Source organism: Neomonachus schauinslandi, chromosome 9 (genome assembly GCF_002201575.2).
Source record: "Neomonachus schauinslandi chromosome 9, ASM220157v2, whole genome shotgun sequence".
NCBI classification, from domain to species: Eukaryota; Metazoa; Chordata; class Mammalia; order Carnivora; family Phocidae; genus Neomonachus; species Neomonachus schauinslandi.
In genome coordinates, this window is record NC_058411.1 from 46433227 (window position 1) to 46449679 (window position 16453).

General features: G+C 37.6%; 1 protein-coding gene across 2 annotated transcripts in view; it reads right to left on the reverse strand.

The window, feature by feature from the left end:
* Positions 1–16453, reverse strand: part of FRMD6 (FERM domain containing 6) — a 79826-nt gene that overhangs the window by 35634 nt on the left and 27739 nt on the right. For both annotated transcript variants that reach the window (XM_021701393.2, XM_021701391.2), the window contains exon 2: positions 1333–1577. In XM_021701393.2, the coding sequence (XP_021557068.1) occupies positions 1333–1431 (99 nt within the window). In that variant the 5' untranslated portion in view covers positions 1432–1577. The remainder of the gene's footprint in view (positions 1–1332; positions 1578–16453) is intronic.

A 16453-nucleotide genomic window follows, 5' to 3' on the forward strand; every position in this document is an offset into this window, starting at 1 on the left:
AGAACCTTTTCCTGTCTAAATTTTTTAATGATGCTACTTAAATGTCATATATACTCAGTATAACATTTAGAAATACTCTTTTATATAGCAATTGGGTTAAAAATACAGTAGCATATAGCAAAAAAAAAAAAACAATTCAAGGCATGCACTAAGGCAAATTTCTCCCTAATTCCATCTGAATACAATCAGTGAGAGGAAGAATATGAAAGTTGATAATAGGGAGAGGGGTTGAAAAATGCTAGGCATGATTCTGATTACCATAAACCTGTCTGGCAGTCTCTACCAAAGCTAAACACAGATATACTTTATGATTCCCAACTCCACTCTTGAATAAACCCCACAAATGTATACACATGGGTATACACATAAAATGTTCATAAGTTTTGTTCATAATAGCCCAATACTTACAACAACCTAATATCCATAAAAAATAAATGGATAAACAAATTGCACACAACGGAATATTACACAACAATGAAAAGGAATTAGTGTTACATGTAATAGCATAAATGATTTTCACAGACCAAATGCTGATTGAAAGAAGCCAGATACAAAAGAGAACACACCACATAATTTCAGCTGTGTGAAGTTCAGAAACAAATTATAGAGGAGGAAACAGTTACTACCCCTCTTTGGGTGGAGATTACTGTCTAGGCAGAGTCACAACAGATCTTTCCGGGGTGCTGAAAATATAGCATATCTCAAGCTGGTATATACACGGGTATATACACTTTTAAAAATTCTCTGAGCTGCACACTTAAGATTCCTACACTTTGCTGTATGTAGATTATAACTCAATTTTAGAAGTTAAGAAAAATAGTACCATATTCCTCAATGTCCGATGACTAAGACAGTTAACTCTGACTCAAGAACCAAAAGCCACAGCTTAGTGCTCAAGTCACAGCTTATTCTTGAAATTGGCTAGACTCAGGCTACTAGTAATGATCAAGATGCATAGTAAGAGGCTAGCAATTATTACCATTTCATTTGTGTGACAACTCAAAAGCATTTAAAAAGCAAATTCATATTATATATTAATAAAAATTTATATTTCAGTAAAAAGTTATAAAATAGCAAGGTGTTAGTTTTTCTATAATATGGTAACCAAAATTCTATAATTTTACCCCCAGGTGAAGGAATGTTGAAAGGCAGCTGCACTTAAGCCATAATTCAAAGTTTATACTTGTGTAGACAACTTTAAAACACCCCAATTCTGCTACATTACTCATGGTCTCATTCTGTAAGGCTTTCACCCTTCACCAGGTAGTAACTTGAATGTGGTCACTGCTGGGAACAGAATATTCCAACATTTCTCAAGTTGGACCTACTTACATTTATGATGATGTTCAGAGATTCATCATTGGGAAGGAAAATACACACACTCCGGCGGTCTTGCATGACTCTATTGTTATGGAAGTTCAATTTGTTCATTGTGTTGTGGGCTCTCGAGTGGTCAGGGCTGGGCTCCGAGTCCTCGGCAATTCCTCTGGTTCCGAGCACTCCAAAGCCAGACTCCACTCCTCATCACTCGCTCTACAGGAGAAGCAGCAGGATGTTCCCCTACGTAGGGTTCATAGCTGTAAAAAAAAAAAGCCCCAAAGCCAGCCATAAATAAAGGCAGCGAGACTGGTGAGAGAGACAGGGAGATGAGCAGCACAAATGCTCTTGTTCGCACAGGGTCAGCACGTCTCAGAGCTAGGGCTGCCTGTTTTAGTAAAGGAGAACTCACTGAAATTTAGTCTGTATTTTGCCCACTATCAACTGTTTTCAAACTTTCATTCACAGTCATGAATTAAACATAAAGCCAGTGAGTGCCTCATACATTCAAGGCAGTACTATGCACTGCAGAGCTCACAGAAACAGAGAGCCTGCCTTTGGGAAGTTTCCAAGCTCACATGGGAGATAACGAAGGGTTCCATAAATAAACAAACAAAATGACAAAACAGCAGCGACAACAAAATTCTCAATCTCTTGCTCTTTTTTTCCATTACAAACTCAAATAAGTGTCTTGGCTCTTCCATTACATTCCTTCTTCAACCACTGTGGTCTGGCTTTTACTTCCTTTGCTTCACCAACATGGCTCTGCCAAAGGAAGCCAGGGATCTCTAGACCATCAGCAGCATCTCTAGGATTCACTTCAATTGATCTCTCTCTCTCTCACCAAGGTTAAGGCCTCCTTACAACTTTTTTCTCTCTGAGTTTTTATGACGCTGCTCTCTCTCCTGATCCTTTAACCTGACAACGCAAACAATACCTCTATGTACTTCACCAACACATAGAAATAACGAAACTGTATATGTATCAACCATGTTTGTATACCAAAGAACTGTGGATTTTGTGGATATCTAATCAGTTTATTAAACACATTATTTTTTAACTTCTCTCAGGTTTTCAACGTATACAATTTTTTTTTTTTTGCAAGTAATGAAGATTTTTATCTCCAATCTTCAATACTCACATCCTTTCTGTTTCATGTGTTATTGCATTGGCAAACCTTTGGAGAATAATTTTAAAACAATGGGGGATATTTTCTACTTTTAAATGAGTGTGCCACTGTTTCATATATTATTACTAATATAACACTATTCAACCAAGGTGTTAAGGCTAGTTGCCTTTCAAACCAACAGTAATTATTTTTCTCCAGTAGCATTTATATTGTCTCTTTCCAGCTATATTTGTAGGAGCAGAAGATTTTACTAAGCAGAGAGTATAACAACACAGTTTTAATAGAAAAGCTACTGTCAGCGCTCATGTAGACCAAAGCATAAATGACTTACAATCTGCTTAAGGTTAAACGTCCATCTGTTATCAGTAGGAAGATGGGAGAGAATATAATCTTTTATGGCACTAGGAGTAAATATAAACTATTATTTCTTTTTAAAGTATGAATAAAATACCAACCACAAGGCAGCTACTCAAACTGAATAAAAACAAATGGTAATCTTATATACAGTATTTTGTTATTAGGAAGGTGACCAAAAGGCCCCTTAGAAGCATTCTGCTTTTCTTAAAGGATCATAGCAATTATTTCACATTAGGTTGTAGCCAGCACATCACCCTACAGGATCAGTGAAGTTCAGCACTGCAGTTTATCTTCAGTATGGGATGGTTAGCCCATGTTTCTATGAGCACAAACTAAGTGCACCCCAAATCCAATCCACTTTTATTTATTTATTTTTAAGATTTTATTTATTTATTTGAGAGAGAGACAGAGAGAGAGCATGAGCAGGGGGAAGAGACAGAGGGAGAGGGAGAAGCAGACTCCCTGGTGAGCAGGGAGTGAGCAGGGAGCCCTATGCGGGACTCGATCCCAAGACCCTGAGATCATGACCTGAGCCAAAGGCAGATGCTTAACCAACTGAGCCACCCAGGCGCCCCTCAATCCACTTTTAGTTCAACAGTTCCAAAGCACCAATCGTTAAGACCGGTGTTGGCTGCCTCAGAATCACCTGGGTGTCTGTGATAAATACAGAATCCCGAGCACAGTGGCATTCTACTCACTGAGCCCACGTCAGGGCTCAGGAATCTTAATCTTTTAAAAAAGCTCCCAGGTATTTCTGACATATAGTCATGTATAAAAACCACACTTGAATTAACAGAAGGAAGGTACTGAGCAGAGAGTTGGTTGTAATACCTTCATAGTATATACTGGGAAAACATCATGAGGTATAGAATGGGGAATAAGCCAACATATGTAAAAGACATCATCACTATAACTGAAAAAAAAAAAATCCTCAATATTAAAGGCTCTGAAGAGTCCTGCAGGCAATTTCTTAAATTTGTTTAACTTAGTATTTCTCAAACTTACTTGGTCACTGAATAGTTTCCCTCTCCTCTAAGACCTCTCTATTAAGGTCCTGTAGAATAAATTCTTAAACATCCCATTTGAGAATTATGGTTGTAAAGCAATTTCCTTTTCAAATCTTTAATGGCAGATTTTTTCCTATGTATTGCTCTATTCCAACACTTAGGCCTTCTCTTTATTAAAATCTTTTCAAGAAGAAATTATAAGCCACAATTAAATGCATCTGACTTAAATTCAAAACCTAAAATGATATTAATCCCAGTGTAATTCTTCTTATTTAAATCTACACTTCAAATTGAGTTACTCCTATAATTTTCCATTCCTAATTAAACCAATTAAAGGGGGATATTTCTATTGACCTACTTTCTATAATTAAAAAAATTAAGGAAAAAATACCTTCTGAGGTTTGAGATGTTTCCAGAGCTTCATTAAGATAATTTCCAAATTTCATTTGAGTACAATTTTTACTTATTTTTTGATTCAAATAATGCAGCAGAAGACTGGAGTAGGATTATTGAAGAAAATTTCGTAAAAACCAAGAGTCTTTAAGAAGCAGTGCTGCCTCTTTGCTGCCTTTTCTGCTTTGAGGATGGCAAACTAAAAAGTCCTAAAAGAGAGAGAGGATGAAGTTTTTTACTTCACCCAGGACTGCATGAAAGCTGATTAAAAGGTTCCAGTGAAATAGCAAAATGCCTATTATCTCTAAAATGCTCCAGTATAGGGCGCCTGGGTGGCTCAGTCGTTAAGCGTCTGCCTTCAGCTCAGGTCATGATCCCAGGGTCCTGGGATCGAGTCCCACATCGGGCTCCCTCCTCGGGGGGGAAGCCTGCTTCTCCCTCTCCCCCTCCCGCTGCTTGTGTTCCTGCTCTCGCTATCTCTGTCTCTGTCAAATAAATAAATAAAATCTTTAAAAAAAATAAATAAATAAAATGCTCCAGTATAAAATTTAATCATACATTGGACAGTCCTGGGGAAAAGAATCAGACTAAATTTATACCAATCTGAATTGTAGAAATTCGACTCTGAGCTACTGGCTACCTATGCTGTGTCCTCAGCTGAGTCCCGACTCAGCCCCAGGAGAGCACATTTCCTACTCCACGGCAGTCCTTTTCTGTCCAGGGATCTTTGGATAGATTATTGCTTTTAGGATAGATATTTATGAAGAACACACCATGCTACAGAATCTTATTTTCCAGGCAACAACAAAACAGCTTTAATAATGATCAAACCCCATCCTATCATCTTTATTAATATCTAACTTACAAATAAAATGTTATAAGATTCCCCCACTTGAATTTTTTTTTTTTTTAAGATTTTATTTATTTCTTTGACAGAGAGAGATACAGCGAGAAAGGGACACAAGCAGGAGGAGGGTCAGAGGGAGAGGCAGGGTTCCCGCTGAGCAGGGAGCCTGATGCGGGGCTCATCCCAGGACCCTGGGACCGTGACCTGAGCAGAAGGCAGACGCTCAACGACTGAGCCACCCAGGTGTCCCTCCCCACACTTGAATTTTAAACCTACATTATTATAAGTCCCTTTTTCCTGATAAGCCCCACTGGTTAAAAGTTACTTTGTTTCTTTTAAGAATCAGGAAGCCACCACCTGATGTGTGTACACTATCAGTTTTCATTTTTTAGAAATTATTGGAATTAACCTTTAAACTGGGTCACCCCTGAATGAAAGTATGAACTTTAGTTTATTATAATGTATCAATACTGGTTATCTGTTGTGACAAATGTAGCACCCTCATGTAAGATGTTAACAATAGGGGAAAGTGGGTACATATGGGGTATCTAGGAACTCCTATTTTCTTTGCTAGTCTTATATATCTAGAAGTATTCTAAAATAAAAAAGTTTATAAAAAAAAAAAGAACGAGGTTGCCAGAAATCTCCAACACATGATATAATCTCACTTTGAATGGAGGCAAAGGAGTCTCAATTCTGAGATTGTCACCCTAAAAAAAGTTAAAAGGTGGTGCTGCGATATGATGAATTCTATAAGGCAATCATGGTTAGTAGCCGTATTTCAACAGTCAACAAGGTGTCTTTATTACCTAACAAAAACAAGATCAAAATTTATCTTGGAAAACTGGATCACAGAGAGCCCTAACTTTTAATTTAATTATACATGTAGGAAGCTCATGCTATACACACAGTACTATAATATTTATTTGCTAAAAAGCAGAATACAAAAGCAATAAAAGATGTGCTCCTACACCCTTGAGCTCAGAATCTAGTTAGGGACATACCTTTGCCAAGAAACTTAAGATAATGATATTGTCCCTGCTTCCCAAGAACACATGTATTCTGATGGGCGACTCTCATGGGGAGACATAACAGCTGACAGCATGAAACATATGAATACTTATATCATTATGGCTTATATCATTATGGAATAAATAGTATATAGCCTTTTAATGTATGGTATTCCTAAAAGTGATATCAAAATGCCTTTGGTAAAATGGCTTGTTTTTTTTTCCCTCATTCATTTATTCATTCATTCCATGTATACACATTAAACACCTACAATGTACTAAGTGTTGTCGTAGGCATGGAGCATATAACACTGAACAAAGCACAGAGAGACAATAAATACATAATGTAGATGGTGATATGTACTGTGAAGAAAAATAAACCCAGAGTAGATGAGAGAGTTGATGGAGATAAGGTGGTAGTGTAGATGCTATTTCATACAGGGTAATCAGGGGAAGCATCTCTTATAAGTTGCTATTTGAGCTGATAACAGAATTAAGAGAGGGATGTCATTTCCTTTCCTCCCTCCCTCCCTTCCTTCCTTCCACTGATCTAGCCATCCCAGGGAAGTTTTCCAAATAGAGGGAACAGCAAATGCTAAGGTTCACCTACTGTTAAGAAAAGGCAGAATAAGAGGACTAATTATAGCTAACATTTAGTACATACTTACTATGTGCCAGGTTCTACTGTTAAGCCCTTACAGTGTATTAAAGAAAACTGTAAACTCTTTGCCATGCTTCCCATTAAGAGATGGGATCTATCTCCCCTTCCCTTGAATCTGGGCTTGCCCTGTGACTAACTCATGTTTGGTTAGAAGTTCTGCCTCATGGATAACTCATTTGTGTAAATGCTCTTTGTCTGTTATTTCAAAGCACTATCTCTAACAGTTCAGTAGGTTATAGTTATCTTTCTTGTCTATTTCCCCAACTCAGATTTCTTTTCATCTCCAATGGCAGGCTTGCTCATTAAGTGTGGGTTGTTTCACTTACTATATACATGTCTTTGGACAAGGAAGATCCTACAGCAGGGTTTCTTAACCTTGGCATTACTGACATTATGGGTCAAATATCCTTTGCACTGTGGGCATCCTGTGCACTGTGGGATGTTCAGCAGCATTCCTGGCCTCTACCCACTAGATGTCAGGAGAATCCCCCCACGTCCCAATTGTGACAACCCAAAATTTCTTTGGATATTGTCAAATGCCCCCTTGGGGTAAAATCACCCACTGTTGAGAACCAACTATTGAGAACAAGTTTCCTTAAAGTCATTACTTTTTACAATCTAGCTGTTTTTTTAAAATATAGGCATATCTTGTTTTATTGAACTTTGCTTTATTGCACTTTACAGATAATGCGTTTGGCGGGGAGGGGAGGTTATTTGTCTGTTTTGTTTTTTTTTTACAAATTTAAGGTTTGTGGAAAGCCTGCTGGCAGCATTTTTCCAACAGCATTTGCTAACTTTGTGTTCTCTGTTTCACATTTGGTAATTCTCACAATATTTCAACTTTTTCATTATTATTATATTTGTTTTTTAAATTTTTTTTTTAAAGATTTTATTTATTTATTTGAGAGAGAGAGAATGAAAGACAGAGAGCATGAGAGGGAGGAGGGTCAGAGGGAGAAGCAGACTCCCCACTGAGCAGGGAGCCCGATGCGGGACTCGATCCCGGGATTCCAGGATCATGACCTGAGCCGAAGGCAGTCGCTTAACCAACTGAGCCACCCAGGCGCCCCCTCATTATTATTATATTTGTAATGGTGATCTATGATCAGTGATCTTTAATGTTACTATTGTAATTGTTTAGGGGTGCCCATATAAGAGAATGAACTTAATCAATGTGGGTGCTCTGACTGCTCCACCAACCAGCCATTCCCTGTCTCCCTTGCCTCCCTATTCTCTGCGAAACAATGATATTGGAATAAGAACAATTAATAACCCTACAATGGTCTCTAAGCATTCATGTGAAAGGAAGAGTTGCATGTCTTCCACTTTAAATCAAAAGCTAGAAATGATTAAGCTTAGTAAGGAAGGCAATGCAAAAGCCAAGATGGGCCAAAAGCTAGGCCTCTTGCATCACTTAGCCAAACTGTGAATGCAAAGGAAAAGTTCTTGAAGGAAAAGTGCCATTTCAGTGAACACACAAATGATAAAAAAGCAGAACAGCTTTACTTAGCGGTCTGAATAGATCAAATCAGCCACAGCATTCGCTTAACCCAGAGTAATCCAGAGCAAGGCCCTAACTTTCTTCAATTCTAGGAAGGCTAAAAGAGTTGAGGAAGCTGCAGAAGAAATGTATGAAGCTAGCAGAGGTTGGTTCCTGAAGTTTAAAGAAAGAAGCCATCCAAATAACATAAAAGTGCAAAGTGAAACAGCAAGTGCTGAAGCTGCAGCAAGTTATCCAGAAGATGTAGCTCAGATAATAAATGAAGGTGGCTACACTAAACAACAGATTTTCAATGTAAGTGAAACAGCCTCTGTCAGAAGATGCCATCTAAAAATTTCATGACTAGAGAGAAGAAGTCAATGCCTGGCTTCAAAACTTTAAAGGACAGGCTGACTGTCTTGCTAGGGGCTAATGCAGCTGGTGACTTGAAGTTGAAGCTAATACTCATTTACCATTCTGAGAATCCTAGGGCCCTTAAGAATAATGCTAACTCTACTCTGCCCGTGCTCTGTAAATGGAACAACAAAGCCTGGATGACAGCCCATCTGTTTACAACATGGTTTACTGGGTATTTTAGGTCCACTATGGAGACCTACCACTCAGGAAAATATTCCTTTCAAAACAGGACTGCTCATTGACAATGCACCTGGTCACCCAAGAGCTCTGATGGGGAGATGGACACTGAGATTAATGTTGTTTTCAAGCCTGCTAACACAACATCCTTCCTGAAGCCAATGGATCAAGGAGTCATCTTGACCTTCTAGTTTTATTTAAGAAATGCTTTCCATAAGGCTATAGCTGCCATGGGTAGCGATTCCTCTGACGGATCCAGGCAAAGTCAACTGAAAACCTCGAGTCACCATTCTAGATGCCATTAAGAACATCATGATTCATGGGAAAAGGTCAAAATATCAACATGAACAGGAGTTTGGAAGTCACGGATTCCAACCCTCATGGATGACTTTGAGGGATTCAAGACTTCAGTGGAGGCAGTAACTGCAGATGTGGTGGCAACAGTGAGAGAACTAGAATTAGAAGTGGAGCCTGAAGATGGGACTGAATTGCTACAATCTCAGGATAAAAACTGAATGAATGAGGAGTTGCTTCTCTTATAGATGAGCAAAGAAAGTGATTTCTTGAGATGTAATCTACTCCTGGTGAAGATGCCATGAAGACTGTGGAAATGACAACAAAGTATTTAGAATACATCATAAGCTTAGCTGATAAAGCAGCAGAAGGATTTAAGTACTGAAGCCACTTTTGAAGGAAGTTCTACTGCAGGTAAAATGCTATCAAACAGCATCACATGAGACAGAGAAACTGTTCATGAAAGGAAGAGTCAACTGATGTGGCAAACTTCATTACTGTCTCATTTTTAGAAATTGCCACAGCCATCCCACCCGTCAGCAACCACCACCCTGATCAGTTAGCAGCCATCAATGCAGAGGCAAGACCTTCCAGCAAAAGAATTATGACCTGATAAAAAATGAGATGATGGTTAGCACTGTTTTAGCACTATAGTATTTTGAATTAAGGTATATACATTTTTTTAGACATAATACTATTGTGTACTTAACAGACAACAGTATAGTGAAAATATAACCTTTATACGCACTGGGAAACCAAAAAGCTCATTTGACTCGCTTTATTACAATATTCACTTTTCTGCCGTCGTCTGAAACCTAACTTGCAATGTCTTGGGGTATGTCTGTAATAGTACAACATTTACTAAACACATACTCTCCAACTAAAGGTTAGCAACTGAGTCAAAACTCAGAAACCTGGCTTGAATCTTGAAGTCAACTTTTTTAACCTTTTGAATGTCTTATTGGCTTCTGGCTTCAGAGGCTGCTTTGATGTTTAGCCTTCTTGAAACTTAAATTTTTAATGGAGTGTACTGCCAAAATTCTCACATAAGTACACTTCCATTATTATCAGGTACTTATTCCTGGAGAGTCCTACATTTTGATTTTATACCTGGAAATATAAAAACAGACCTGGAAACAAATAATACCTGATTTTCAGTTTGTCTGTATGCTCTGCATTATGAAGGTATTTTTTTCTTAAGTAAGGGTAATTTGCTTGTAAGAGTCATTTTGGGACTACAGAAATATTTTTCTCACTTAATTTGAAAAGTAAATTGAACGCTTTGCATTTCATGTCCCTTTTTTGCAGTTATTGTTTTATCTGAAAAGGAAAGTAGTTGGTATCTATCAACTATCTGGAGCCAAACCCTCCAGAAAGAACATCTCTCTTTGTTGCTCTTTCCCATGTTCCAACCATTGCTCTCATAGATAAATGAGGGACTGTGAAGACCTTAAGACCACCTTTCACATGGTTGAACCTCAGCTGTTTAGAGACAACAGGGACAGCATATTGATTAAAAAGATGGACTTAACCTCTCCAGAGTCAAACCTGAATCCTAATCTGGATTCTACAATGACCATGGGCAAGTACCTAATCTCTGAGCTTGATTCTTCACCTCTAAAATATGTAATTTTGGCCTTCTAGAACTATTACAAAGATTAAATGAGATAATGAATATAAAGTATTAGGTATCAGGTTGTTGGGGGGGATGGTTCATTGAAACAACAGTCATGCATTGCCAGGTCATAAAAAGGCACATCGATAACTGATCAACAAGAATACATTATCACCTAGAGATCTGGAATTTAGAGCCAAATGCAACAACTGGGCTAAACTTTGGGAGGTCTACTTTGGGGTGGGGAAGTTAAGTATAGTGTTGATTATAAATGGGACAGTTGCACTATATTAGGTGGTGACTCCTTCGAAATTTTACATATTGAAAAAGAGAAAGTGTGTATGAGTGCATTAGGTTCAAATGTATGCTGGCTGACCAAAAGATGGAATGTGAAAGACATCTGTGTAATTCTGTTTGGCACCATCTTTCCCCTGGCAGTGCCCCCCTCCAATCCCACATGTTTCCAGTGGGGCTATCAATCAGCGTATTCTCTACTTTAGAAGGGTGAAGAGATGACATAGGGTATGAATGTGACCCAAAGCTGGCCCAAGAGAGTGCCCCAATCTCCAGTCACAGTGCTTGGTCTGAAGGGTAAACGTATAATCCAAGTAAAGCCAGAATTCTTCCAAGAAATTTGTTATACAAATGCTGGGATGGAGAGAGTACTCCTCTCTTTGGACAAAGGATAATCCACTCTCTGATGAATATTCATCATTAGCAAAGAAGACCTGGAAGGCCAAAAAAAAAAAAATCTGAGCAACTGAAAAGTTTAGGTGGTTAAGCTACAGTTCAGACACTACTATTCTGGAAGAGTACTACACACAGCAATTTGAGAACTGTAAAAGCATTTTTTAAAAATTATTTTTCTAGTAAAAGTATCTTTAATTTGGGGTCTATTTTACAAACTTGGTAAGGGGAAAATTTGCTAACTACCAAATGCTAGAATCTAGTACAGACTATAACCTGACTACAGCATTTTTACACTATACAGCTAAAAGTGGTTGTGTATGTTATCTGAAATGAAGCTTTATATATAGTTAACCTATGTACAGTATTATGCAAATATACGTATTTCATCTGAGTATATTTATATATTTTACATGCATATAAGTACAAACATATAATACAAGTAATAACTACACTTGAAATGTAGTTATTCAATCAAGAGAAATGTTAAGTTTGGAAAGTGGGAATATAGTGAGAGGCAATATAATGTGCTGCTTAAGAGCATGGATTCAGACTGCCTGGATTTGGATCCCAGCTGAAATGCTTGAAACCTGGGTACCCTTGGGCAAGGCTCTTTACTTCTTTGTGTCCATTTTTCTCACCTCTGAAATCAAACTGTTGTGAAGATTATTAAATTAGCTATTCTTTAATACCAAGTAACATTATTGATGTCATGTTATAGAAAGTAAGGGAAGAACTGCTTTTTGGTGGTATGTGGTGGTTAAATCAATCTATTCTGTCATTAATTGTATCTTGAGTTCTAAAAGAAATAGTGTTTTTCTCTTGTTTGTAGCTAATAGATTATTTTGTTTCTCTAAAATGAGATTTGCTACACACACCTTGGAGCTGGGAATGGCAAAGCACCTTCCAATCAAAGTGGACTTGAATTGGTGCCAACTAATGCTTATCATACTCTAAGGAATAAAAATATGTGGCTAGTCCTACAAATGTTTGCACCCTTTGACCCAATAACCTGACTTCCTGGGAATGTATAAAAAGGAAATAATTCAACCAAAGTACGTCACGCTTTTGATCATAAGTACTCACTAAACTATTATCCATCAGAGTAAAAACTGGAAAAAAAAAAAACCTAAATAGTTTAACCACAGGAATGGATTAGTAAATTGTAGTACATCAATTAAAAAACACCATTTATTGAGCCCATTCTCCCCAAATCATAAATGTCCCATGTAGCCCAAACTTACTCTGTTTCACTGTTTTTAGAATAGAACTAGCAGGAATAAAGAAAGCCCCTAAATTAAATAGGTAGAAAGAAAGACAGTAAGATAACAAGTCAGGGAGAAAGAGAGAGAGAGAAAAGAGAAAGAGAGAGAGAGAAAGAGAGAGAGAGAGAGAGAGAGAGAGAGAAAGAGAGAAAGAGAGAAAGAGAGAAAGAGAGAAAGAGAGAAAGAGAGAAAGAAAGAAAGAAAGAAAGAAAGAAAGAAAGAAAGAAAGAAAGAAAAGAAAGAAAAGAAAGAAAGAAAAAGATCACGAGGGCGCCTGGGTGGCTCAGTTGGTTAAGCCACTGCCTTCGGCTCAGGTCATGATCTTGGAGTCCCGGGATCGAGTCCCGCATCGGGCTCCCTGCTCGGCGGGGAGTCTGCTTCTCCCTCTGACCCTCCCCCCTCTCATGTGCTCTCTGTCTCTCTCATTCTCTCTCTCAAATAAATAAATAAAATCTTTAAAAAAAAAAAAAGAAAAAGATCATGAATATTCTGTCAGTCAATGAGCAAGCATATAAGCTAGCTGGTACTTGAGTCCTCCAGCACTTCCTTAAAGTATACTACTCCTTTTTGTCTCTCACGTCATTTCTAAATTCTGGCCCTTAGAGACCTTGTAACCTCTTTGAAGAGTTAAAATTGACACAGTAGAAACAAAGGAAGCAATACAATTATTTTTTAAGTTAAATGCTAAATTGTGTGGTAAAAAGAAGGTTGTCCATGGATTTGTGGAAAGGCTGAGAACAGAGGGAAGTGCAGCTACTGAGGAAAGATGTCATGGAGGGAGGTGAAATGGTTTGTAGGCAGTGGGGAGAAAAAGAATGACAAGGGTGTAAAGTCATACAGATAAGGGCCCCAGGTAGGGAGGCAGGAGAGAGGCATGAGTCCATCAAAGAATCTGCATTGCTGTCCCATGATGCAAACTCAGACTGATGAGAAATCAGGCTGTGGAGTGTTCCCCTGAATTACAAGGAATCTCCTTCAGTACCCTGACGAGGCTTCCAAGGAGACTCACTGGACATCACAACGGTATCTTACAGAGTGGGTCATTTTTCAAGTTTTGTTGTATGCTAACTCAACCAATCACATTCTCTAAGCTTTGGCAACAGTTCTGCATCCTGTGATATTCTGACTCCTAGCCTTTCAAAGTTTGCCCTTCTTTGTCATTATTTACTGCTATGACCATACTCACTTTATGCACTTGATTACAGAGGCCAAGCACAGGGTAATGATAATAGTGGTATGCAGGAAAATGAAACCATCACTTTTTTTTTTTTATACTTGAGATCAAAAACATTTCTACAAAGCATGATTCTGGTATACTCTCTAGACAGAATAGTAATAAGCATAATTCTGTTGACCAACAATTATAATGGCTTCTAACCTGGAGTTCATAAAAGAAGTAATGGGTACAACAATCAGACAAGAAAAAGAAATAAAAGGCACCCCAAATTGTTAAGGAAAAAGTTAAACTATCACTATCTACAGATGACATGATACTATACATAGAATACTCTAAAGACCAAAAAAACTATTAGAATAAATGAATTAAGAGAAGTTGCAAGATACAAAATTAATACACAGAAATCAGTTGCATTTTTCTATACACTAATCATGACGTAGCAAAAAGAGAAATTAAGAAAACAATCCCAGACATATCCAATAAAGGATTAGTATCCAAAATATATAAAGAACTTATATATGGCCATTCAGATGGCTAACAGACACATGAAAAGATGCTCATCATCACTTATCAGGGAAATGCAAATTAAAACTACAATAAGATATCACCTCACACCTGTAAGAATGGCTAAAATCAACAACATAAGAAATAACAGGTATTGGTGAGGATGTGGAGAAAGAGGAACCCTCTTGCACTGTTGGTGAGAATGCAAACTACTGCAGCCACTGTGGAAAACAGTATGGAGGTTCCTCAAAAAGTGAAAAATAGAACTATACTAAATGATCCAGTAATAGCACCACTGGGTATCTAACCCAAAAATACAAAAACACTAATCCAAAGGGATATATGCACCCCTCTGTTCATTGCAGCATTATTTACAATAGTCAAGAAATGGAAGTAGCGCAGGTGTCTATTGATAGATGGATGGATAAAGAAGATGTGGTATAAATATAAAATGGAATATAATTCAGCCATAAAAAGAATGAAATCTTGCCATTCGCAATGACAGGGATGGAGCTAGAGGGTATCATGCTAAGTGACGTAAGTCAGTCAGAGGAAGACAAATACCGTATCATTTCACTCATATGTGGAATTTAAGAAACAAAACAAATGAGCAAAAGGAAAGAGACAGAGACAGAGAAACCAAGAAATAGACTCTTAACCACAGAGGACAAACTGATGGTTACCAGAGGGGTGGTAGGGGTGGGGTGTTAAATAGGTGATGGGGATTAAGGAGTGCACTTGTGATGAGCACAGGGTGATTAAAATAAAAACTTAAAAAAAAAAGATTCCACTTACAATTGCATGAAAAAGAATAAAATACCGAGGAATAAACTTAACCAAGGAGATGAAAGACCAAGAACTCTAAAAACTGTAAAACATTAAAGAAAGAAATTGAAGACACAAACAAATGGAAAGATAGTCCATGGTCACAGATTGGAAGAATTAATACTGTTAAAATGTCCATACTATCCAAAGTAATCTACAGATTCAGTGTGATCCCTATCAAAATATCAACATTTTCCACAAAACTAGAACAAATAATACTAAAATTTGTACGGTACTACAGAAGGCTCCAAATAGTCAAAGCAATCTTGAAAGAGAGGAACAAAGCTGGAGGTATCAGAATCCCAGATTTCAACATACACTACAAAGCTGCAGTAATCAAAACACTACAGTACCAGCACAAAAACAGATTCATAGATCAACTGGACAGAGTAGAGAACCCAGAAATGAATACATAACTTATATGGTCAATTAATCTATGACAAAGGAGGCAAGAATATACAATAAGGAAAAGACAGTCTCTTCAATAAATGGTACTGGGAAAACTGGATGGCTATATGCAAAAGAATGAAACTAGACCATTTTATCATACTATACAGAAAAATAAACTCAAAATGGATTAAAGACCTAAATGTGAGGCCTGAAACCATAAAACTCCTGGAAGAAAACACAGGCAGTAATTTCTTCAACACTGACTTCAGCAACATTTTTCTAGATGTCTCCTAAGGCAAGGAAAACAAAAACAAAATTAAACTATTGGGACTACAGCAAAATAAAAAGCTTTTGCACAGTGAAGGAAACCATCAACAAAACAAAAAGGCAACCTAATGAACAGGATATTTACAAATGATGTATTTAGTAAGGGGTTACTATCATAAAGAACTTACACAACTCAACACCAAAAAAACCCAAATAACCCAATTAAAAAATGGGAGGAGGACCTGAATAGACATTTTCTCAAAGAAGGCATACAGTGATGCCCAACACCACTAATCATCAAGGAAATACAAATCAAAACCATAAGGAGATATCACCTTGATACCCGTTAGAATGGGTAAAAGCAAAAAGACAAGAAATAACAAGTGTTGGCAAGGATGTGGAGAAAAAGGAATTCTCATGCGCTGTTGGTGGGAATGCAAACCAGTACAGCCAACTGTGGAAAACACTATGGAGGTTCCTCAAAAATTTAAAAATAGAATTACCATATGACCCAGTAATTCCACTACTAGGCATTTACCCAAAGAAAACAAAAACACTAATTCAAAAAGATAAATGCACCCCTATGTTTGTTGCAACATTATTTACAATAGCCAAGATATGGAAGCAACCCAAG